At 39.0% G+C, this 26,333-nt stretch overlaps 1 protein-coding gene across 6 annotated transcripts in view; it reads left to right on the top strand.

Moving 5' to 3' along the window:
• RNF38 (ring finger protein 38) overlaps positions 1 to 26,333 on the top strand; it is a 111,338-nt gene that overhangs the window by 51,456 nt on the left and 33,549 nt on the right. For 2 of the 6 annotated variants that reach the window (XM_069001263.1, XM_069001264.1), the window contains one exon: positions 11,114 to 11,184. In XM_069001263.1, the coding sequence (XP_068857364.1) occupies positions 11,114 to 11,184 (71 nt within the window). Of the gene's footprint in view, positions 1 to 8,826; positions 9,118 to 11,113; positions 11,185 to 17,477; positions 17,580 to 17,729; positions 17,791 to 17,989; positions 18,008 to 26,333 lie in introns of those variants that run through there. The other 4 variants (XM_069001265.1, XM_069001267.1, XM_069001268.1 and 1 more) reach the window with 4 other exon arrangements.

Genomic DNA, 26,333 nt, shown 5'->3' with positions numbered 1-26,333 from the left:
GAATTACTTGTAGTTTTAACTGTGAGTTATGCCTGTAATAACTGCCTCTCATATTTGCATCAGATCTAAAACTGGGGACTTTATGTAACAGTTGATATCCTTCATCAGGATAGAGTAGAAGAAAAAGGTTTTGAAAATTAGCATAGAGCGTGGACAAGAGCAAGTGACAGGGACTGGGAGCTGTGGAGATGCCTAGGCAACTTAGGAAAGGAATACCAAGATCAGACAAAGTATGCGGTAGTACATCTTGATTTTAAAAGCCAGAGTACAAAAAAAGGAGTTGTAAAGAATTCTCCATGAGAGAATCAGCGCAGAATTGTTATTCTGTAAAGCTTAACATAATTTACTTACTGAATGCTACTCCAAAAACTTGGAACCTGCTTTTTCAGAGAAGCATTCAGCTGTGTAGATGTCAAATTTTCTTCTTATTTTCTCAGAAGCTTTGTCTTCTTGATGACAATGATACTGGCTGCTTGTGATGAACCAAGTTGAGGTTCCTTGGAATGTTTCTCTCTTTGTGAAAGCCTTGTCAGTTTGAGACAGGATATATCCAGAAAGGGAGGAAAACTCTGATATTGTGGAGTTGAAATCTCTATTATCATTTACTACAAGCAGCATTGGGTTAAAAGAGTTGTTCTGTCAATCTTTTGTTCTTTTCCTCCAAAGTAACTTCCGTGTTACCATCATAGCTTGGCTTGTTCAGGGGACAGACATATTGCTAAACATTTTCTATGATTTTTTTGAGAAGTTGGTGTGGTGTCTCTGGCTGCTGACGGCCTTAAGCTCTGTATATATGAGAAAAAGACATAAAATGTTGATTGTTAACATGGTTTTCTTTGAAACAAGACTGGGACAAGTGCCTACTAACTGGAACAAAACCAAAAAAGACAGGAAGAGAGAATGTTATTTCATGGCCTGTCAAATATAAATTAACTTTTTCATTTTGTTGGGGCAAGTCACTCCTTATGGATTATTAATGTAAGTTGCAGTTGTAAGCACTTAATCGGCCGCAGGGAGGTGAGGGATGTGGAGAATTCATACACAGTAACAGAGCACTACCTAACTCCCACTTCTCTGGTTTCTCTCTTAGACCAGTTTTAATTGTGTTCAGGTTTTTGCATTTTACCAAATAAGTTGTCTTTAGAGAGAGCTTGGGTCTCGTTTCAAACAATTTCCTAGAGATCGCTTGATCATGCACCTTTAACCATGTTTTCAGAATTTATTCTGTTTCAAACAGATATTTTCAAGGTCATTTCCTAAGTAGGAAATACCTCTTTATTACCCTTTGCTTTATGGTTAGATTGAATATGCAGTGAAAATAAAAGAATAAATAATTGAGGTGCATTTAAAACTTTGTTTCCAGGATTTTACTGACATTGGACTGGATTGCTCTTTCCTGTCTGTGTCAAAGACTGCAAGAATTGGGACCAATTTTACCATTCTCCAGGCTAGGCTGGATGGAAGCTTTAAGGCTTTAATTAGAAGAATCCAATCAAAACCAAAAACCCTAACCAAAAAAATACCCCAGCCTTTGTGCAAATTAATGTTACATTTGATGAGTGATACCAAAAAGAAACAGGCAGGGGACAACAAGCTAAGGTCTAGAGTTAAAGTTGTGCTTCTATGCCTGTTTGGGGTTTTTTTGTGGTAATGATGGTTGGTTTATGTTGGTAACAATAAATGTAAGCCATGAGAAGCCCTTTCTTCATTGCAGACAGAAAGTTTGTATAGGCAGTCTGATTTTTTTGAGTCTAAATGAGATTCTCAAGAGAAGATTAATTTGAAGAAAATCAGTTTGATAATGTAGTTACAAATAGAGAAGAACAAATGGCTTGAAATTTCAGGTAGCTTTTGAAAAATAACTTACATTCAGGAGGTTCAGAAATTCAAGACAACTGAATCTTCAAAACCAGTAATTCAAATTCCTAAAAAGATGGAAACAGTGTAGAGGATATCTGTGTGATCTTATCTGCTCATACCAGGCTTTTAATGTAGTTGTGCTTGGTATTTGCATCTCTTGCTTCAGCTCCCACACAGTGGTTGATGAAAACTGAATTCCAGGACAAGATTAAAAGATTTTATCTTTTTTAAATGCTTTGTGGCTTGCCAGTTTTATTCTTTGTTCTAGGATTGATTTACTTTCAGCAAAAGTCAGCCTTGAGTTATTGAAATACCTGTTTTCTCTCCTTTTCTAGCAGTTGCATATGCTTTATAGTAACTGTGTTTGGATGCCTTTTGGGCTTATGGTACTGCTGTTAGCCTCCTTTTGAAAGATGATAAGAACAGGCAAAAAGTTTCCTTCTTTCTAAGTAGATACTGAACTTCCTGGATAAGAGGCTCCTTCTGAAAAGGCACTGTTATATTTTGGCCCTTGGGTAGTATTTTCTCTGGTGAGCTTTACCTCACTCTTTGTCTGTATAAATGACATTGATATTGTTCTCTCTGGAATGGCATTAAATGTGCGTATGAAGGTTGCGAGCATCCTTCACTAGGCTGCACTTGCACAGAAGCAATCCTGATGAAACAACCTTCAGGGAACAGCAAGGAAACTGTGACTAACTACTAAGCAAAGCTGCCACAGGGACCAGACACCACAAACTGGAGATGCTGTTCAGAGTTTCTTAGCAATAGTGTCCTTCTCTTGCAGAATTTTAATGCAGAAAGGGAGTTTCCTTTTAGCTTGTTAATAAACTATGAATTATTTTTGTTACATATCAGAGATAACTCCAGTGTAGGAGCTGTGAATCTCACTGTACACAGGGGAGGATAGAATGGAAAATAAAACATTACTTGTCTTTAATCTCTGTGTTTTAAAGCATGAAGCTTTGTGTCTCAAGTATTCTTTGTTAGGTGGGTCTTGTAAGAGTCCTGTAGTACAGCAGTTAAGAGGAAGTATGTTTTTGTGCTTTAGCTACAGAGGTCATATGTTTCAAGATGCAATTTAAGTTTATGTCAATTCTTCAGAAAATCACCTCAGAGTTATTTGGTTATGAGAGAAGATCTAAAGAGAATGACTGCTTAGAGGGGGAGGAGCTCGTGATTGTGTTGTTCACTTGGTTCAAGTACCCGACTGCCACTTCCATGGGAGTAATCTTTTCTAAACCTGCGCATCTTGTCTGCAGCAGCATGGAAATTATTTGCAGAGTGTACAGGTAGATCACCCCTTAAGAAACAGGAACTTGTTGTGGGAATAAGTCAGTTTTTGGAAAATTGTTTCCGCACACAAAGGTTGGCTTGTATATTAGGTGTTATTTCTGTATGTCCTTAGAGCAGTTGAGATGATTCAGATTCATGTATCTATAATCAGTAATCCCACAGGCACCTTTGGCTTTCTTTTGGACATACCCTTTTTAAAAGGGTAAAAGGAAGGGCCTTGGGAATTACTGACCAGTCAGCCTCACCTCTGTGCCCAGCAAGATCATGGAACAGATCCTACTGGTAGCTATTTCAAATCATAAGGAAGCCATGGAGGTGCCTAGAGAGAGCAGCAGGGCTTCGCCAAGGGCAAATCATGCCTGACTAATCTCACAGCCTTCTGTGTTGGAGTGACTGCATCAGTGGACAAGGGAAGAGCTACAGATATCTCCCTAGACTTCTGTAAAGCCTTTAACATGGTCCTGCACAGCATTCTTGTTGCTGAATTGAAGAGAGAAAGATCTGATGAATGTACTGTTTGATGGATAAGACATTGGCTGGCTGGCCATATCCAAAGAGTTCAGCATCCACGTGAAAACTAGTAACAACTGGTGTCTCTTAGGGGTCTCTACTGGGACAAATACATTTTGATACCTTTAATCAATGGCATAAAAGAATTGAGCAGAACCTCAGCAAGTTTGTGGATGACAGCATGCTGAGTGGTGCAGTTGATAGGCTTGATGAAGGGGTTGCCATCCATTACTACATGGCATTGAGTGGACCCACATGAACCTCATGGCTTTTACAAGGCAAGGTCCTGCCCCTGGTCAGTGCAATTCCACATTTCCATAGAGACTAGTGGATGAATTGACTGAATGCAGTCCTGCAAAGAAAGATTTTAGGTGTACTTGTGGATGAACATTCACATGAGCCAGCAGTGTGTATTTACAGCTCACGACCATGTCCTCAGCTTTCTAAAGAGAAGCATGGCCAGCAGGTCGAGAGAGGTGATTCTGCTCCTTCTACTGCACTCAACTGTTGAGACCCTCATCTACTGTACTGCATCCAGCTCTGGGGTCTTTGTGGTTTTAGGGTAGATTTAGGAATATAAGGAAGAAAGTTTTAACAATGAGATTGGAGAAACACTGGAGCTGGTTGCCCTCGTGGATATTGTGGAGAAGTTGTAGAAGTCCCATCACAGAAAGTATTAAAGGTGAGATTGAACAGTGTTTTGCACAACCTGATCTAATGATAGGTAGACTAGATGGTATTTAAAGGTTCCTTAAAATCCAAGTGGTTCTATGATTCTCTGAAATTAGCCTGTACCCTATTGAATGAGCAGTGAATTTTCCCAGAGGACTTGAACAGTCATCTGATGCGGGTTTTTTGGTTGCAAAGTTCTTCAGTGGTCTCCTGGTTCTGATTTATTGTCAGTCTTCCATGTTTGACACTTGCATGAGACAGCCAGAAACAGGGTGATTTTTATGAACTCAGTTCATCAGAAATAGGAGGATGTAAAGGTAACAGAGCAGGAATGGTCTAAATAGCTTTTATGACACAAATAGAGTTTTTACCTTAGTTGTTTAGGTAGTTCATTTTCTCCAATTGTGACTTACTACTAAAAACCAGACTTAACACCCTGCTAACATTTTGTTGATGCTTGGCTGTGTAGTCTCTTCAGCTACAGGTCACGTCTTGACATTTTGAATGTTAAGAGCACCAGTAAAATACTGGTACTGTGTTTATGGGTGTAGTAGTATTTCTGCATTAAGCTGATTTCCTGAAGATTTATTCATGCTGTAAACTTTTTTACTGGATAATTTCTTGCTGAACAGCTCCTTGAATAAACAGGAAAAACTGATCCCCAGAGCAAAGCAAATAGCTGTCAATAAGCCTATGGAAAACATTCCTTCCTTTTGTATGTGCACTGTAAAGATATGAAAACACAAATTTTAGAATATTTCATGGTTATTGAGTCTTTGGTTATTCAGTGATGCTGCATTGTTAGTTGAGGAAAAAATCTTCCAATGTTGTACTTGATACATGACTTGAGCTGCGAAACTGTAGGGTATGTGCGGAATCATGTTGCTGATGAGTTGAATCCTTCAGACACTTCATAGTGTGAAAGTGACTCACATTTTTTAGCAGGTATGTGCTTAGCTTAAAAATATGCAAATCTTTTCAGAATTTGGACCTTGCAAGGTGAACTTGGGTGGCTGCCAAAGAAGTGGCCTCTTTCCTTGTCCCAGACTGCTGTGGAGGGGATGAAACCATATGGTTGACTCTGTGGGTTATCAGTCCATCTGAAGTGTAGTTGTTCTCATTCTTCACTAAAAAACATGTAGCTGCTAAAGTTAGTGCAGAAAGCAGAAGGCAACAGCTAGGCCATGGTAATTCCTCATATGAGGTGAGGGGGCCATTATTATAAGCTTGTTTGCAAGCACAGTGTTAAAATATTTGACAATATGTTCCCATCTCCATTAGGTAGGTTTATTGGCTATCTCTTATGTGACAGTCTGGACATATAGCAATGTTAGGGTCTGGGGTCTTCTTGCTCTGCATTGATTAATTGTTTCTTACCAAGTGGCTGCCATGTGGTCATCTTCACACCATCTTAGGTTGGTTTTGGTGGGAATTTCTGTTGGTTTTATAGTCCCTGTTGAGATATGGTTCTTACAGTTCATAAACCACAATCTGTGGGCTGTCTACTCTAGCTATTTATGTTAAAGTAATATTTAAGTTGCTAGGTTTGTCTGTCCTATTATTGATATTCAGATTGTTAGCTCCAGGTTTCACAATAATACCCCTTTGTCTTAGACAGCATAGCCTTATAGTTCAGGTAAAGTTCAGCTTGCATCCTAACAGTTCAAGTTACTGATGTCTACTTTCAAATAATATAAACTTTTCAACACAAAGGTAAAGAGTATATAGGTGGGGTTATATTCAGACGGCTGCTATGAAGGCCATTTTGTGGACAGTTCCTGGAGTAAGCTGTCCAGTTTGTACCTGTAAATTTAAATTAGATGTTCCTTGAAGCAAAAGTATGTAGTCTTGTAGAGACTTGTAGAGCAGAAACCTCAGGTAAAAAGATCTTTCCTCAGTACTGATTTATAGATGAGCTCTGTTTATGAAACTGAGGCCTGCCTCATATTTGGCCTTTTTGCTATATTAAAGTAAGTTTGTCTGTTCCTTTTTTAAGCTCTGGTATTGTTAAAATGTGTCAGACTTCAAGGTTTTAAAATACAAAGTCTTCCCTTCAGGTTCTTCTCCTTCTCTCCTAAAATGTCTTGAGAGGTGTCATTCAGTCAGAAGTTTGACTGGAAGATACAGTTAGCTTATATGAAAATAACATAGGCCCAGATTTCCTTTTGAACTCTCAGTTGTTTCATTTTCATCCCATTTCTTGCTGGTTAGTAAGCATGCTGTGTACTTCTCTGATAGCTGCAGAAAAAGGAAAAGCTGAGGGAGCTTTTCTTGCAGAGTGTACCATGCTTCCTGATGCTTACTGTATATAAGTTCTCACTGGGTATGTGGAATTGTGGACAGCATTCCTTGGCTGAGCATTGCGGTGGGGAAAAGGGGCTGGCAGGTTTACCAGTAAGGCTGACTGTGTGTGGAAGGGGACACCAGAACTCAGAAAACACCAGCAAACCTATGCTGTTTGCAGTTTGACAAGAGCATGGATTTCTTGACAAGTAGGGGAAGCAGGAGGAAAAGAAGGAGAGAAGTTCAGGAGGCATTTTGCCTTTTTTTTTCTTCTCTAGTGACTTTAGGCTGCTTCCTGGCTAGAATGTATGTGTTCCAGAGTTTTATCTCAGCGTCTTAGATAGGTGTACTCCATTTAAGCTCAGGAATTGCTTAAAATTATCAATGGTGTGCCCCATACCATGCAACTGAAAAATACTAGCTCTTCCTAGAGTGTAATAAATTCTTCCAAAAAACGTAAGCTTTTTTAAGCTCTGGTATTGTTAAAATGTGTCAGACTTTAACATAAGTTAAAGTGGATGCAAATCTGTAGGAAACCAGTGGAATTTCAATTTGTTGGAGTTCATAAAAAAAGGAGTGGAAGAAAGAAGGGAAGAATGGCAGTCCTGGCATGCATTGTATGCAGCTAGCATACAATGTAACATGTTTCTTCTTTGTGGTCAGATTTGCAAACACCAGGAAAAAAGTTAAAAAGCATTATAATGTAGTCAATTTGCAGCCTTGCTCTTACTTGACCAGCCTGAGTAGCTGTATCTTTTATTGAACTCACCTCTAACTTCCTGTTGTAACAGCAAAGTATTCTGTTCACCCATTAAGTAACTTCTTCATTTCAGTTTGAAAGGCTCTTGAATTAGAAGGGGCATCTAAAAATCTAAATAATGTGTTGCAGGTAGAGGGACATTGTTGACTAGCACATGATAATAATCTGCAGCTGTGGTTTGCATTGTTTTGTTGGAACTTGATGCTCCTAGATCACAGATAATTTAACCTCCCTTCCTTGTATATTTTCAAGTAGACTAGCCATCCATGGCTGTATCTCACCAGAGTATATATATGCTCTGTTCAACTCACAGGTTTTTTAAAGGGAGCAGTTAATTAAGAGTCTAAACTTGATCCAATTCGGACTTTGTTTCCATGCATTTCCTACTTAGCGAACTCTAGTCTGCAAATCAAACACTTAGCCCAGAACTTGTCTGATTTATGCAAGTTAGTAAGACTTAACAGCTTCACTTTAGATAAAGTAGGTTTAATAGTACAGGTGTCATGCACAAATGATTTCCTAATGAGACTGGTGCTGGAGAGGGCAGTCAGTGAATATATTAATCAGTGTCATTCATTTAAGCAATGAGATACTTTCATTAGTTCTGAAATTACTGAATTAAAAGGTTTGAATTCACACCTCTTTTTCCCTTGGACTAGCATTGTGTGTGTTTGGATGGTTTAAATTGGCAAACATGAAACAGGCCATTCAAACATGATACTGATTCTCTTTTTATTACAATGCACAAGTTAGACAGAACCCATGAAATAAGACTCTTTTTGCTCTTCAGTTTTAATGTGTGGGTTTAGAAGAAAAACAATCCCTTTCCTGTGGTAGCTGGGGAGTGCAGAACTCCTTATTTCTTGCCTGTTGCAAAAGAACTGATGTTTTTCCTGGAGTGCAACTTGTAATACTAAGCTGGGTATCTGACTTTATTTGAAGAAGGATGTGCAAAAGAATATAACTGTGTTACATATATATATATATATATACATATATATATATATAAAGTGCATCAATTGAAGGGCATTGCTCTCTACCCTGAGTGATACTGCTAATGGTGAAGGGATGTCTGATCTGATGTTTCATGGATGCCTGTTGTCTGTTGGTGGTGTCTCAGCATAAATTGAGGCTACTGTTTTGTCACCTAGGTATTAGAAGCTGCGAGTCTGAGAAAACAACTGTTATAAGTGCCCTGTTAGTTGCACAGCATGGAGATTGTTTTGGATTGTGGGAGACAATGGAGATCGTTTTGGATTGTGGGAGAGAGGATGGGATGTTGCTTGAGAAAATGATGGGCATTAGACCTCATGGTTGCATCTCCTGAACACAGTAGCAAGGAAGTGTGTTTGGAAGGTGCTGTGGGCAGTTGCCCTCGTGCCACATTCTGTCCCTTACGTAGGAGTCTTTATGGCATTTTCCCCACTCTCAGTCAGCTTCGCAGAGATAGTTCTTCAGTCAGAATTAAAAAGTTGATTGTAGTAGCCCTAGGATCTGCTAGCCCTGGAGTGCAATTAGTCTTGAGTTGTCTGAAATGCCCTGTGAATTTGGGGATATGAAGGTAGTTTAACTGAGTTGGTACCTACTCCCTGCAGTCAGTGCAATGCAAATTGGCTTTTGTTCCTTCCAGTCCTCTGGCATCTTTAACGGTTAAACAACAATTGAAAAGTCTTTGACGCAGACTAGAGAGCTGCTGAGGTCATCTTTTGAGATTCTGACTCTGATGTTCCTTGCAGGTGGGTGAAAGGTGATTAATCTGTCAGAAAGAAAATGCTGTAAAAACACAATAACTCAGTTATTAAAAACTGCTTTTATATTTTATGTGTATGTATATAAAAAATATTTTAAAGATCAGGAAAGTCCTACAGGATTTCCTGACTGTGTAACTCAACATTATAGTTTGCATTGTTGTGAAGCAAAGCCTGGTAGTCCTCTGTGTCCGTGTCTTCAGATATGTTACTTCTGGTGGCCCCATTCAAGGGACTGCATTATCAGTGCTGTCTTTGAAGTAAATCCTTTTCCGAAGGCAGCTTTTGGTGAGGTTGCTGGTGAGGTCAGCCAGCTCACTGGTGCAAAACAGTCAGGATGTCAGTAAAGCCTTCACTTGTCACAGTTAGGGATTGTGTCTTATATGTTGCTATTTTACTGTAGGGTATTAGGTGACTGAAAATGAAACAAATATGTCATAAAGGCCATGAATGATCCTGTTAAGGAAAAAAAAAAAGAATTGAAAGGACGACATTGCCATATTCTCTGCTAACTGCATTTGGTCATCTGAGGAAGAGTTGAGTATGACTGAAACATAGAGATAAAACCCAAGCTAGTTTTTTTTTCTTGGTAATGTGGATATTGTTAGAATTGAAGCTATGGCATCATGAAAAGTGATGAGCTGCCCAGGTGTCTTTTGTTGCATTTACTAACTGGAAGCCTTGGTATTGGAGCTGTGTTGCTACTGCTGGTATCGGTTGTTATAGTTAGAACAAAGTCAGCTTATCATTGTGACTGTGTATGTGATCACTGTTATTGAAAAGCCTATCTGTAAAGCATATAATGTAGCCTGTAATGCAAGGTCCACATTTATGAGTTTGAATTTGTTTGGGAATAAGTCTTAGGTGATAGGGTTAGATGTATGCTCTGCACCACCTCTGGAAATTCCTTTCATCATCCAGATGCCTGAAACAAGTTTATATGTATTAGTTTTAATTTAGCAGAAGTTAATTATTTTCATTTGTTACCTATTTTCTTATCTTAGACTAATTCAAGAGGTTGTATTTTACTTCAATTCTGCCTCTGGTTAATGGGCAGAAAGATAGCAAGCCTTTTCTTTAGCACTGTGTTCTCCTGGGTCTTATTGCTTGCTTTTGAGCTTGAATTGATTCCAATTTCAAGAAAACCTGTGGAGTGTTTGTAGTGAAACACTTGTGGTTTGCGTAAGTCTAAATCAAGTGGGACGGGGGCACTGCATATTTTGAACAGTGTAAAACTGGTTCTCTTTTTTCTTTTTCACCTTGAAACTTCAACTGTATAGTGATTTCTTCTTTGCCTTCCCTTCCTACAAAAAATACATAGTGTGATCATGCTCTACTGTGTTTAAGCCAGTACAATGACTCCTATGGCAAAATAGTATTTTTTCTGAAGTGATAAGACAGAAAGAAGATTTGTAAACTATTTTCATATATTCCTTGGACAGAAGTCTCAGGACTGGGGTAAGCCTTTGTAGGGGTGTACTGTTCCTTTTATTCCTAGGCATAAAGTAACTTGTATAGAGACATGAAGCAGGCAGAAATTAGAAATTTCATCACAAGAAAACTGGGTATAATTAAAACTTTGACCTTGGAATGTTCCTCTTTTATTCTTAATGTATTGCTGCAATGAGACTGCTGGTTAGTAGTTACCCAGGGTGCGGAAAATGTTGTGTAGTACAATGATACATTTGAATTGCGTAACTTCTCCTTATTTGTATATGTGCATATGTACTTTACTGCATTGTTTATTTTGGATTGATGAACAAGCTATAATTTTATTCTGCTTAAATTTCTTAAAAAAATATATGTGAAGACATTGGCACACTTGTAAAATGTCTCTCTGATGCTTATTCTGTTATCAGTCAGCTGTTTGGCAACTAAATCTTGGAGAAAAGAAAGTTTGCTAAATTTATCTTTATTTTTAGTGTTCACAGAAATTGGGTTATCATTTTAATTTTTTTTTCTCCCTTTCCTTCTTCTTTTCCAGGTAGTATTGGTACATCGTTTCAGTGCCACTCAATCCATCAAGATAACATTTGTACTGATGACAGTGACAAGGTGAGATTTACATGAATGTTTCATTCACAAGATGCATGTGCATTGCTGGGTTTTTATATATTGCTTTTACTACACAAAGATGTATTGTTTTGTAGATATAGCAGTCAGTTTTTAGTTACTTTTTAAACTGTCTCTTGCTTAATAAGATATATATTATTCTCCAGACAATCTTTTAGACAGTTAATGAGACATTTGTCTTTAGTATTGTATTTTTATTTTTTCTTGTATTCCTTTGCTGTTTTAAACATTTGTGATTTGCCATATTGACACCTTCAGTTAATAAATAACAGCAATGGTTTTTCCAATTTCTATATAAGGTATTATGTCTTGTTTCTTCTGACTTCAGAGATTAGAGCCTAACTAAGTGTTCAAAGCCTCTTTTTTTTTTCCACAGTAGCTGTATTTTCCTGGTTTGGAATTGGGAATTGAAGCTTTTACAGATTGGAACTTTCTGTGTGGTGCAACCTTAAAATAGCAACCTGTCTAATCGTGTGCATGAGTTTTCCTAAGCTTTTTTTGCGCATTTTCAGATTAGCTTGCTTGGGGTCAGTAGAATATTAAATGTTCAGTGATACTTGGATCACTACTGTAATTGTGGCATACAGACAAGAGTTTTGACATTGAACTGTTTGTGAGACTGACTGGCTGTTGATGGTTTTACCTTAAGCTCTATTGTCCCTAAATAATGCAAATTGATTAACTTTTGTTCAACATGTAATGTGTCTTACATTGTATGCAAGTATGACACTTCATAGTTGTCTCGGTTTGAAAGACAGGTGTCTGCTAAGGAAGGCAGAAGCCCCCCTTGAAGTGGCAGATATAACCCCTTTCCCCCTGAGTTATTATGATTTTGAAATCAAGGGTCTTTAGGCAAAGATGTGGGAAATAGGAATAACAGTTCTTTACTATATATATATTTATAGATAGATAGATAGATATATAACCAGTCGAACAAAACAACAACAACTATGACAGTAACAGCAAACACAAACCCAGTCCCAGCCTTCTCGGCTGTCAGGCTACTCCCCCTCAGGTGCAGTTCCGCTCGCAGCCGGCAGGGATCGCTGGCGGCTCCCGGTGAGCAGGGCAGGTGCGATGGTTCCCCCCGCGGCTGCAGGGGGCGCTCCGGAGCGAGCTCGGGGATCACGCGGCACTGGCGGTCTGGGATCCCGGGGAAGGGTGGAACAAAGGCTTCACAAACCCTGGGCCGCCGGTCCTGGACTCCTGGAACAGCAGGCTGGAAATGGCAAGGCCGGAGCGGCAGGCACAAACACAAATCCTGGGTGGCAGACGAGATGTATCCAAAAGGGGAACCCCCCGGGGCTCCAGGCAGTCAGGGTGAGCACGGCTACAGCGTAGCGAAGGCTCGAAACAGCAGCGGTGCAGGGCGGCCCCAGCCCTAGCCTCCAGCAGGGCAGGGAAAGCAGCCTTGGGATCCCGGTGTTGGTTCCAGCAGAGAGGAAAGACGCCGAAAAAAACGGGAACCAGCAGCTCTTCTCTCCGCGGCTTCTCTCTCCAGACGCTGAGAGCGAACTCCCCACACGCCCAGGTGAAACAAAGAGTAGCCAGGCCCACCTCGCCCCCAAAAACGGGGTGCTTTTGTCTTTCTTAAGTATGGTCATTTGTCCCCTAGCAACATGCATATGGGAGAAAATTCCTCTAACAGAAAAAAACTAGGACAAAACTAAAACCCCAACAATAGTAAACTAACTTTTTGGCCTGACATGCCTGGAAAGGGGCACGTATTGGTCAAATTCTATAAAATTTTTATTGGGAAGTGAAATGCAACCTGCATGGCACTGCCTTAATAAGTGCACTAATTGTTCTGTTTTGAAGTTCTGGAGTAAGTTAATTTCATAGTTGTTCCACCTTATCCTAGAGCTAGACTTGTTTTCAGAAAAACTTTCTTTTACTGATCTACTGCCTTATTATCTTTTTTCCTTTCTCACTCTCTTTCCTCCAGTTTTGTGGGGATTTTTTGTTTGTTTGTGTTTTTTGGTTGTTGTTTGGTTTCTTTGTTGTTGTTTTGGGGTTTTTTGGGGGGTTTTTTTGCTTGGTTTGGGTTTTATGTGTGTGTGTGTATTTGTTTTCTTGTTGTTTTTTTCTCTTTTTTTAGAGGGGTTGGGTTTTTTTGGTGTGGTTTGTTTTTTTAGTTTAATTTTATTTTTAGGTACCACCCTAGATTTGGTTAGTGGTTCGACCTACAGATACTGATCAAATATGCTATCCAGAACATGGCCAACATTATTTTAAGCTTCCACTTGATTATTTGGTTAGCTGTATTCAACAGTATTCACTGCTTTGTTTTTTGGGCCTGTACACTTTGCACTGGAGGATTCTTGGGTGAGGAGTGGGTGGGGGAAATTTCATTTCAGAGCCATCCTATTGCACCAACCTAACCATTCTTCCTTTTGTGTGCCATTATATGGAAGATCATTTCTTGTGTTACACTGATTGTCTTCCCTTAGTTTTATTTCATATCACAGCAATTAAAACTGGTTTAAATCTTGTTGGAAAATCTGTTTGTTGGGTGCTTCACTGGTTTGGGGGTAGGGGAGTAGCAAGGGGTGTGGCAGGTTACCTGGTATAAATTTCAGAAGAGCGGTTGTTTGGCACACCACCTGCCTCCATATTAGTAGAGGAACTGGGCCAAATGTTATTTTTTTGCCTATTTAGAGATGGTGGAAGGAAACAATCTTTCTCATTGGGGTTGATTCTGCACCAACTGAGAAAGAACTTCCAACTGTAAAGTTTAGTGAAGTAGATCTAGTATAAAAAGCAGAAAGAATATGGGTTTGGGTTTATTTAAAATACATGTTTTTCCCTCAGGTGTCAGTTTTATTTGGTAAGGGTTTTGATTTTTCTGTAAAATATATGAAGCTGTTTGTCTTGGATTTTATAACAAAGTCTAGTTGATACCTTGATAAAAATAACCACTCATTTGGAAAAACAATGAACAGTCCCCTTGTCCAGGTCCCTGTGGATGGCATCCTATCCTTCAGGAGTGTCAACCACATCACTCAGCTTGGTGTCATCTGCAAATTTGATGAGGATGCACTCGATTCCTTCACCTGTGTCACTAATGAAGATACTAACACTGGTCCCAGTACAGACCCCTGTGGCACACCACTTGTCACTGATGTCCATTGGGACTCTTAGCTTTTGGCCACTACCCTCTGGATGCCCACTGACTGGGTTTTTTTTATTTTTTTGTCAAAGGGTTTTTGTATATGGATATACTTTTTTAAAATCATGAGTAATGCTTCCTAAAAGTAGCTTGTTACAATACTAGGGTACAATTGCAATCCTCTATCACTCCTTGCTTGTATTCACATATGCCTACATTCTTGTGTCAGTTTCCGTCACAGTTTCCACTGTGAATTACTTTGAATATCAAGTTCTGATCTATTCTGCCCTTACTGAGAGATACCACCTGGTGTTTTTTTGTATGAATTACCATTTAAAGAAAAAATGCAGGATTTAATTGATTTGTCTACGAATTTATTAACTGTTGGGCCTTTTTGTATTTATTCTAGAAACTTTATGAAAAGCATGCATTTTAAATAGTTCGACATATCTTTGATTAGTCAATAGGCATACTTCAGCAAAATAATTTACTGCTCTTTGCCTGATTGTGTGTAACCAGTTTTTGCATTTTAGAAGAAATGTAAAGGTTAATATTTGACTGGCAATCTGCATATATTTTACAGTAGTTTCTCCACAAGACCAATCGTCATTTTCTGGGCAACGGCTTGAGAAAAGTTCTACATCACACATGCTAAAGGAATGTTGCAATCTTAATGAAAACAATTCCCAGGCTTCCACCCCAATTACTTGATTTTGTTGACTTGGCACATGAGAATCTTGAATTCATGTTGAGTGACATCAGCAGGAAACCAAAGTCTAAGATTTTTCATGTGTGGACTCACTGCATTAAGAGGGATGTGTCATTGTTGAGAGCATTACTGGTAGTGCTAAGAACTTGTCTAATTTTATAGCACCAAAAGCAGTGCTTCTTGTCTTACAGAGAAATCTAATATAGTATAGGTGTAGAATACATTTCCCATTTTACTTGCTGTAGCAAAGTGATTAGAATTGAGATTTATGTTAAAGTAATCATTGCTTTGGAAGTGGGAGCTTTTAAACCTCAGTGCATGAGTCAGGGCACCCTTTTTTCATGTTTGTAATTGCTTTCAATTTTGTTTAGAAGTATAAATATTAAATAAAATAACAATAAATTTCTTTATAGAGCACAGTATTTAGGGAAAGGTACCTGTAAGAAGGAACTGGTATTGCTTGGTATATTACTTTAATGCTCAAGCAGTGGACTCCTACTAGTGTTAAGAGATAAATGAAAGTATATCATCCTGCAGAGCCTTTCAATCATACCAAGTTTAAGTAGCTTTAAAAGTACTTCTTTGTCCCTTGGGTGGCTGTTTCACCAGTGGTGTGCTTCCATTAAAGAATGCTAATTCATCTTGAAAAGAAAGTCCGAAGACGCAACCCTTAACTTCTCTTGTGACATCTCTTTTCAGAGGTCTCATCAAGTTGTCTATTCTGTGCAGTTAAAAACGAAATTGACCACCCAGTAGTAATGAAAAAAATAAATCACTATGGGGCAATCCAGTGGAATTTTTTTCACTACTACCAAGGGGTTGTAATTATACTTTGCTTTTCTCCTTTTTAGCTTATTTTAATTTATTTTACTTTCATAGTATGTAAAGAATTTATTTTTGCTTTTTGGTTCTTATGACTGAAATACATAGCTACATAATTTATTTTACTATTTCTAACTTTTAAATTTCCCAGCTATAGTTAGTACATCTTCCACACACGTTTTTGTCACCTGCCTGAGGTGACCCTGCCTTGACAGGGAGGTTGGATGGGATGATCTCCAGAGGTCCCTTCCAACCTGAACAGTTCTGTGCTTCTGTGAATTTACTCTGATTTGCCTGTTAATGGACATCATCATGGATATCAGGTACTCAGTCTGTAATACAGAGGCCTGTCAACTCATTAAAAAGATATTTTCACAAGAAGGGAAGTATTTGTAAGTTTTAATCCTGAAGTAAAAATTACCAGCTTTGTGTTCCACTTTGGATGGTGCAGTGTCTGGTAGCATAAGCCTACAAAATTCACACATAGCTGAACAAAAAATGATTCACGAATTCAGACATTTGAAGGACCCATCACATTTATTTGTAAGTGATGTCTAATATAGGACTATATTCACCTCCTGTGGGGAATGTGTGAGGGACAGTACATAGAAAAGCAGGAGTGTTAGGAGGAATTTTTTTTGCCCCCTCCAATTTCAAAAATAGAAAAAAAATCTTCCTGTCAAATAGGACAGGTCAGATTCATTCCTCATGGTGTGTACTGTTGTCACATCCCCACGCCCTCACACTCTTAGTCCCAGTTCATTCTGTCTATGTTTACTGAGCAGCTTTATGCCTTTTTCATTTCACCTCTGGCAGCTGTAAGGATGTAATTTACCAATTTTCAACCACTTTCACACCTACTGAATCATCTTTAGAACATTAATTCTTTATATGTGCAGTAGATGGTTTGTTTTCCTGGATCAGAGTTGGGGAAAACTTTAATTAGGCTGAGGTAGAGAGTGCAGGGAGGTTTTTGAAAGGTGAAAAATAAGGCGGTAATATCTTATTGAAGGGGAATAGCTCGAGTGTATCAGTTGTATGAGGCTCCGTTTGCTCCCTGTGCTGCAGTGCTGCAGCTCAGAGCCCGGCCCCCTGTGCCACTGTCAGCAGAAGGCTGATCCTGTTTCTCCAGTGACTCCGAAAGGAGGTTAGAGCCAGGTGTGGTTCGGTCTCCTCAATCGACAGAACAAGAGGACGTGGCATCAAGCTGCACCAGCGAAGGTTCGGGTGGGACATGAGGCAGGATTTCAGCCGGTGGTTAGACACTGGAACGGGCTGCCCAGGGATGCGGTGGAGTCGCCGTCGCTCAAGGTGTTTAAGGAAAGACTGAACGTGACACCCGGTGCCACGGTCTGCTTGACGAGGTGGAGATCGGTCCCAGGTTGGCCTCGGTGATCTCGGAGGTGTTTCCCGACGCAGTCAGCTCCGTGATCCTGTGAAACCGAAACTAAAAAAGGGGGCCGACGCGGCCAGGCCGGGCGGGGGCCGCGCCGTCACCGCGCCGCGCAGGCGCGCTGGGGGTTCGGCCGCCGCCGGGCGCAGACAAAGGACGCCCCGCGCCGGCCGTGTGTGACGTCACCGGTCCGCGGGGAGTGACGTCAGCGGCCCGCGGGGTGGGGGCCGCGCTCCCGGAAGCGCTCGCGGAAGGGTCAGGCCCGGCCCGGGGCGGCCGCGGCGGCCCCGAGGTGGAGGCGGGGCAGCCCCCGCGGGAGCCGCGGCGGGGCCGCAGGGCCGCAGGTACCGGCGCGGGGAGCGGCGGGGCGCGCGGGGCGGGGCCTCGCCGGCGCCGCTTGGTGCCCGCGGCTCGTCAGCCGGGGAGGGGAAGGGGAGATCTCCCGTCGGGCCCGGCGGCGCCGGGACGCCGTCCGCACAGGTAGTGGGTGGAGGAGGCCCAGTGGCCTGGGCCGACGGCGAGCCCGAGCTTCTTCCACGTGGGGCGGCCCGCGAGGTGCGCGAGAGCTAGGGAAGGGGTGTAATTGTCTGATCTTGTTAAAGTTGCTTTATCTGCTTTGACAGACGGTAGAACTGGAACCTGAAAATTAACAGACTTTCCAGAACTGCCGTGCTGTGTGCTGTCCTCAGACAGGCAGGTTCAATGTGCAAGGCGGTGGCAAGTGTTTCTGAAGCACTGAAGGTCCTACCGTATAGTAAAATGATGTCTCTAGGTATCTCTAATCTTCTTATATTAGTCAAAAGGACAACTGTTTGAGTAAACACTGATGTTAGCGAGCATACATGTTAGGGCATTCAGTGTTTTTCAGTACACATGAGTTAATTGGTATTCATAAATGACACAAAGGGGATTTCTTTTTTTTATGCTTAAACTGTAAAGTTGCATCTTGTTTCCTTAAGAAGTGTGTTTTTAAACTGACTGTGCATTGAGACGTTAACTGAGGACATCAGTTTCAAGTTGTAACAGTTCAGAGCAAGTAGCTTAGTTATTACTTACACAGAAGTTCATTGAACTGGAAGTCATGACAATGTTTATGAATGTATAGCATTTGCATTTTGAAACAGATTTTTGGAGTATTTGAAGCAGATGTGTATTTCCTGATAAGTTCTTCACATGTACAGTGGGGCAGCTGGAATGGTAAGATGAACAGGATTGCTAGAAGTCTGCGTTATTCAAGTACTAAATACAATTGCATTACAATTGATTTGGTATTGCTGATGATATGCTTGTTCTTAAATGTCATTCACTGATGCAACTGCTTTGGTTGTATTTGCCAAATTTATGATATTTATCCACATCCCGGGGATCTTGCTATCTGCGGACCCAACAGACTCCTTAACTGCTTTGCAACATCGTATTACATTATCTTTTGTACCTTCAAGGGGGTATTGCAGCTGTGGAAATAGAGACTCACTGTTCTGAGAGAGTAAAAAACTGCATTTGGATACTAATGTGTGCAGGAAGAGAAAGGATGGTGCAGTCATTAGAGGATTAAGTACAAGATGGAAGAGCAAATACGTTCTTTGTCAGATTTCATGGCTAGTGATAGTTGATAATGTTTTTGATCTTCCTTAATCACCAAATCTCTGGCAAAAAATGAAACCTATGCACACATAGAGTAACATGGGGAGAAAGTTTTCGGGGAACTGTTACTAGAGATACACTTTTGTGAAAAGTGTTAATTGTGAAAAGTGGTATGTAAATAAAAGGGTCTTCTAAAGGTCTCATGAATCTGCTTTGTGAATCGTGCTTCATTATCTCACGGACTTAACAGAGCAGGTTAAACTTAATTTGATTCTCATCTGGTTCACTTTGTGGGGTTTTTTAATTAATACAAGTGTAATAAATACTAAATTAAAGGTGCATGTTGAGCAGTCCTTGCTTTGTACTTGTAGTGGTGTATATAATTGTCTTTTCTTTTTCTGAAATACAAGGATTTGACTCAGAAACTGGTATTACTTGAATCAGTTCCTGTTGTGATTTGTCAAGTTTATGTGCCAGCTTGTCTAAATAAATTTTTTGATACGGTTTATTCACTTTATAATAAGAGATAACTTTTATGATTTAAAGTGATACTGTTGATGAAGTCAAGTTACTTTTTCAACTCTGCTAAGAAAGTCTTTAAGATTTGTGACGGTTTTTAAGCAAAGTCTTACTGAAGTATAAAAATGGTGTGGTTAGGAAGGGACGTTACTTCTTCTGACCTGCTCTTGAACTGTAGTCTTGTACTAAGAAGTTGTAGTCTTATTGTAAGTCAAAGCTGTCATACATGTTTGTTTGTAGAGAGAGATTCCATGGGCTGAATTGCTAGGGAATCTAATGAGAATTTGTACAGAGCAAGTCTTTGAGTTGCAAAGTTCTCACTTAGTCTTCGTATGTAGCTTTACCATCCCCACCTGCTCTTGCTCCGGAAGGATTTGAAAGGCAGATATAAGGGTAGAGGAAAGATGTGGAACTTCTTTTTTCCTATTTTCAGTCAGAAAGTTGTTTTGACTGTGGAGGAGTGATTGTTGAAACTTGTGGAAGATATAGGCTTGACTTAGTCAGTTCATACAGAAATAGAACTTGTGGCTTCTTTCCCTATATAAGAATTTATATCAAGTTAAATAATCTAATACAGAATATTTAAATTCTGCTATGGGCGGAACTTGACTAGGTTTATGATTTAACTGGATGGTTTGCATTTTTTTTACTCTTCATCTTCTCCTGGGAGTGGGTAGGTTCCTCTTTTACTACACTCTTTAAAGATAAGGAAACTTGTTCTGCTTTTTGGTGCCCTCTGCTGATGTCTGTTTGTCAGAACATCGAAAACTGGTGCTGTGTGTTTGGTCTTTACCATCACTAACTGCTAACAATAGCAGCTCTTTAAGAGCAGTGGGAAGCGGAAAGAGGGAAAGGAAGCTCTTTTATACTTTAAGTATTTCGCTGGTTGCCTTCCGACCAGTTTGTCTGGATTGCACTGGAACTATACCTCACCTGGTAGAAAAGGAGGTAAGCAGCCTATATCTGACCTGCCTTCTGTTGGCACTGCAGCAGTAAAAAGACTGATTCCGTAGCTTTTCTCCTATCAGGAAAACAGGGACATTTTTTCTTTAATGTCTACAGTTCCTGGTTTCAGTAAATACATTCCAGGTTTGCTGTCTCAGAATTTTTTATCTCCCTGTTTATTTTCAATAACTTTGCTTTTTTTTTGTATTTCCCACTACTACCTCAGATACTACAAAAATTCCTGGTGCTTCATGTGAGCACCACTATGTATGGTGTGCTTTGCTTACTTTCAGTTAAAGTAGCCCTTTCATACTATCAGTCTTGCAGGTTTGTGCCTGTTGAAAAAATCTGTGAACACCTCTATCCTAGAAAAACTCAGAAATTGCATTAAGTCAGCTGCATTCTCTCTACAGAACCTTAGAACCTCTTAGCCTTATGGTCTGTCTTTGCCAGCTTTGTTGATTTCTGACAGAGGTGGTCAATTTTATTTTTTTTTTTTGGTCACACTGCAGTAACAGTAGATTGTGTGAGAAGGGATGAAAACATTCATGGCACAGTTTATGGTGCTGCTGAGCAGATGCTCTGTCTGGCAGTCTTCATGAAGGCTACAGGAGGTGGCATTCTAGACTAAAATTTATGAGTTTTCTTATTTACGTTATTTCTTTAGATGATCTGTGTTGGGATTGTTCTTTAAAAAAGTTGGTATGTGATGAGTATTTTTCATGAGCTGCATTTTCAAAATCTAATTCTTGGAAAGAGATTTAAGACTATTTTGTTAGTAAGTACTGAGGGAGGGCATTTTTGATCTGTCTTCTGTGTTTGTGTCTTGGGAAAACATCCGAACTGAATATGAAGCAAGATGGGAAATGAAGAGATGGGAGACATGAAAGACTAGAATATTCATTTAAAATAGTGTTCTGGAAGGAACTTGAGGAGATGAGTAAGTTTCAAGTGGATGAGAAAAACATTCAGATGTGGACATAAAGAACCTGATAATACCAGTATGCGTTTGGTCATTTTGTATGTGAAGCTGTACTGAGCATAGGTTAGAGACCATATGTGATGCCTTCTTCCTCTTTATTTAATTTCCTTGCTGTATCAGAGAACAGTCAGAACACTTTTTCTCAAACTGAAATACGGAGACCTCATACAGTGTTTGTATCCTTTGGCTCTGCTTTCTGTATGTGAATGTTTACGGCTACCTGTTGTGTTGTTCAACACTGGGCAGAACTTGAGAATGTTTTGGAGAAGGAAACATCTCACCTAATTTCTTACATGGTTTAGGTTCTTAATGCCTTTTTTTTTTTTTTCCTTATCAAAGGTGTGAGATGAGGTTTAATAAGTGAGTCAGCAAACTGTACTTATTTGAGTGTGTTTGGGGGAGTGAGGCTTGTGTTCCTTCGCATATCATCTAATGTGTATCGTGGTTTGTTTTTTATTAGCAGACCTTCCTGTGACTTTGTGTGAGGATAATCTTGTTTTCTAAAGTAAATTAAAAGATCTACACAAGTAGAAGCTGTTTCTTGAAGCTGAAAACCTTCAGTATTTTCTCATCTATTCCTTGTTTTGGTTAACTTAACAGAAAATGCCAATTCTTTCTTAGTTTTGCCATTTCAAATAATTTGTCACTTACACTGAGGAGTGAGAACAGATTTCAAATGCTGACTTGCACTTGTGCCCATTACGGGCATCAGTTATAGTAGTGTGAGTAATGTTTTTTTGGTTGTAAGTGTTCAGATGTTCTTTTGATGCTTTGTCAACAGAAACAATCAGTATAACATTCATTCACACAAATAAAAGATTTCAGTCTTCAGTGCTCGAGTGACAGCTTGTCCATTTATGTATGTTGTGTTTCATATATGTGTGTGCATACCTGGTGCATCTATATATGTGCAGTTTAAGACAGGGAAAAAAGTCTTTAAGTGGGAAGAGTGTGATTTTGTTTTTTTTCTTTTGATGATTGTCCTAATTACCCTGTCTCAGCTGAGGTGCCTGTGTTGTTAGTTTCACATGCGTAAATGGCAAAATCATTGGTGAATACACACTGAATATGCAACCTATCTGTAGGGAATACTTTGCTGTGAAGCAATTTTGAGCCAGATTTCTCTTCAGACCCCTTGTCCAATCAAAGCAGAAAGACCAGAATTATTTTTAAAATTGAAAACTTAATCTTTTTGAGATGTGCTTGTATCTGAACACCTTGTCTTGATTTCACCGCTTTACTCTTGCCCTGGCATCATTTTAAGTATGTCAATTTCAGCACATTTTATGACATTTAAAGAAATTTCTTTACAGTAATGAATACATTTTAATAGTATGCATGCAAAGTTTAATGTGTTTCAGCTTTGTATATAAGAAAATTAATTTTCTTTCTGTATCTTTATTTCTGTGATTTTAATTAAAAATTTATCTTCTGTTTACATACGAAAGAAGAGATCGGGACTCTGTGGAGTCTGTGGAGATAGCTTTTAGCACCATCACCTGAAAATTGACACTTTCTATATTGTGTGAGGTACTGATGTCAAAACAGACATTTTATCTCAGATCTTGGTAGGCACTTTGGAGATTGACTGATAGAAAATGATTAATGGAAAATATTTTTTTAAATTCTTATTGGATACTAGTACTGTTTGTTGCAGAACTCTTTAAATTTTCAGTTTTAAGAAAGCTTGAAATGTTTACTGTCATAGTACATTCTAATTGCAGGGAGCATCTGCAGAAATAGCACAATTTTTTTTCCATTTTCTATCACACATACCACTGACAAAGTTGAGTTGAAAACTGAGACCATAAGGCGGGATTTTAAGGTGAAGTGAATATTTTTCCAACGATCTGGTTTTTTTTTTTAATAGAGAGGGAGGTACAGCTGAGGTTTCTTCCCTTATTGACATTTTGTTGGTGTTTTTATATTGAGAGTTAAGGATTCCCATTCAGAAAAAATACGATGATATGCTACAAAAATAAATACTTGTTAATGTCTTTGTGAGTTTGAAGCATTTAAGTTGCTTTGATTTATTCCTCCAAAAAATGATTGCAAAAGCTTTTCGTATTCCAAAGGATTCTCGTTTGCATGCAGCAAGTACTGCAAGCAGTAGCAAATACTCATAAAATTCAATTTGAAGAACTTTGAGATGGCAGTGTCCTGCCTCAGTTCTTAAGCCTGCTGCAGTATTAGAAAAGGAGGTGCTACAGTTGTGATATGGTTTTCACTGTCCCTTTTGTATGAGCAGGAGAGCTTGAAAATAAGAAACATGTAGTCTTACTAAATATGGTTTCCTTCTTTTTTTAATGCTATTGAGTCCTGCAGTGCTAAATATGATGCTGATATTTTTACGTTTTCCTAATGTTTTTGTGTATTTTAAATTCATGTGCAGCAAAGTAATATTGCAGTGTTTGGAATGAGAAATTGATATCTAATAATCAAATTCTTAGGACTGTTTCAAGTACTTACTGTGTGAAACTTAAGCAGTTCAGACGTAGCAGTCTCTGAATGTTGTTTTTTTGTATATCCTAAACATCCAGTTAAGTGAGAAATGCATTTCAGAGAAGAAACTGATACAGAGAAAGCACTGGCGATAAATGTCAATCCGACGTAGAATAAGCAACAAATTAAATACTAAAGTTTTTAATGGTGTTTTGACCATAAGTAAAAAAATTCTCTATTGGACTCTCCAGTATGTCAGTATTTCTGTAGTAGTAAGAGCCCAGAACTGCACACAGTACTCCAGATGCTATCTCCTAGGACTTTTACAAGAATCGGCTCATTTTGGCCTTTCTTTCAGTCACCTGCTTTTTTTGAACCAGTTCTAAGCTATTGCTGTGCGATTTGCTATTGCATGCCTCAGGTCTTTACAAATAAACTTTGCATGGAGGATTCATTGTCATTTCTGGTTGCTGAAGAACAAACTGGCTTTTGTGCCCATGGTCAGTAAATAATGAATTAATCCTGTTAGTCATGAGTGAATTATGGATGGCCAGAAAGATTACTGAGGGATGTTCTTGGTACAGTTGTTAGCTATAGTAACAGTGTAATTGATATATACCATCATAGCTTTGAAAGACAAAAAAAGAGATGAACTTGCATATTTTTACCATGTCTGGTAATGTTGCTCTTATTTTACAAATTGTGTTCCTTTTACTAAATACTGTGGAAAGTTCTGCTGTTCCACTGTGAGAAGGGCTCTTTAATCACATAAATTACTAAGAAACCTGATATATATATATAGATATATATATATATATATAGATATATATATATATATATATATATAAAGCTGCTGCAGCAAATTTTGTGCCAGCAACCTGACATGGCTGTTGAACATTGGTTTCCATTTTAAGACGGAGTGGCTAGCTTTCTTCTTACCATATAATCATATTTCAAAAGCAAGTTAAAGGAAACATTGTAGGCTTCATTTCAGAATGATGTGCCTTGCTAAGCACTCTTCTGTCTGAAGTACAAAATACTTTCTTTATAAATCCATGGAGATGTCATGAGGAGGGTGGGGGGTTTTAACTGCTTTTTTATTGTTGTTTTGCTTTTTTCGGAGATTTTGCTGTGGCTATAGGAAATAGTTTACTAGCTGCTTAGTGGTTTTTGATCTCTGTTTGTGGAATTTTTATCCCAAGTACTAGTTACAGATTCATTTTCTTAATTCCTGACAGTGTGAGAATTAAGAAAAAAAATTAATAAAAAGTTCTGAAGCACTGAAAGAAATGGTCTTCCTTTTTGAATACTCAGATGTATCACATGTTCAGTTGGGAACTATAGACACTCACAGGGATACTTTGTGTCTCAAGGGTATGTCTTGAAGTACCCCAAAGCACTATTTGAGTTGCACTTTGCTTCTTTCACAGTAAAAAAGCTCAAAAAGCCTTGTGTTTAGCATTGCATGAAAATCAATTGCAGGATCACATTGGCTCATTTTGTCCTTCCTTTCATTCGTCTACTTTTTTTAAAACATTTTGGAGCTTTGTGAAGGTCTGCCTTTCTTTGTGAATTTTTTATTAGACCAAATTCAGATATTCCTTAGTGTTCCTTCATCAGGAAGTTGTCTGGTATGCACCCAGACAGCCACATTTCCAAGTTATGTCCTGGTCACAACTCTGAAATCAAAGCTTGGCTAGAAAGAAATGGCTCTGAATATTATTGGTAATGAGGTTTTTAGGTAAAATTTAAATGGTTCTTTAAAAACAAAAAATGAAGCATTTTTTGCATTCTAGGATTTATATGTGGTGCCTGGAGGATGCAGGGTATGGACATCAATATCAAAATTCTTATATTCTCACCATGTACCCATTTACCTTTACTTTATCACTTTGTTATACCAAGATTGTGTGTATCAAGTTTGCAGTTATTACCAGAGAAACCACTGTATCTGTTCCAGGTGTTCTCTTATTCATGAAAAGATGTATAACAATTATGTGAATGGTGGTGAGTTGAAGCAAAGGCTCTGAATCCTGCTTACCCTGCAGAAGTTGAACAAGCAGTGTTATATGCTCTATTTGGAATGGCACACAGTTGGCAGGATGAGGAATATCACTGTGTTGGCCAATGCAGCTAAGCCAGCAAAATTCTTTGGGCAAATCCAATTATACTAGCAAAAGATTCTTATTTCTGATGTTTATTTTGTCAGCTGAAGTTCCTCTAAAGAGCTTTTGCCAATAAAAGATGTGTGTCATTGCAGTATGATTCTGCTGGCAAATCTTTATACATGGACAAGTTCTTTGTCCTGCCGCTCTGAGTCCAACTGGATGAACCTTGTTTGTCTTGAAAAAAGCACATCAATTAGGCTTGGAAGTAGTCCACTTGTTTATAAAATCTGTTACTTTATTGCCACTTGTGGCACAGGGCTTTTACTTTACTGCTCATCCTTGCTTCTTAAAGTAGCTCCTTCCTGGTTTAAAGCTAGAATGTTAAAAATATATTTAAAGGAAATGTCAAACTTCATGGTTCCCAAGAGCTTTTAATCTGTCAGCTTACAAGTTAATATGATCCCACTTTTTTCATCCTGTTGTTTTTTTCCCCACTTACACAGAATGCAGGTGTGGAT

Source organism: Aphelocoma coerulescens (genome assembly GCF_041296385.1).
Source record: "Aphelocoma coerulescens isolate FSJ_1873_10779 chromosome Z unlocalized genomic scaffold, UR_Acoe_1.0 ChrZ, whole genome shotgun sequence".
Classification (NCBI taxonomy): domain Eukaryota; kingdom Metazoa; phylum Chordata; class Aves; order Passeriformes; family Corvidae; genus Aphelocoma; species Aphelocoma coerulescens.
The sequence above is the reverse complement of the archived record's forward strand: the minus strand, read 5'-3'. Positions and strand labels throughout refer to the sequence as shown.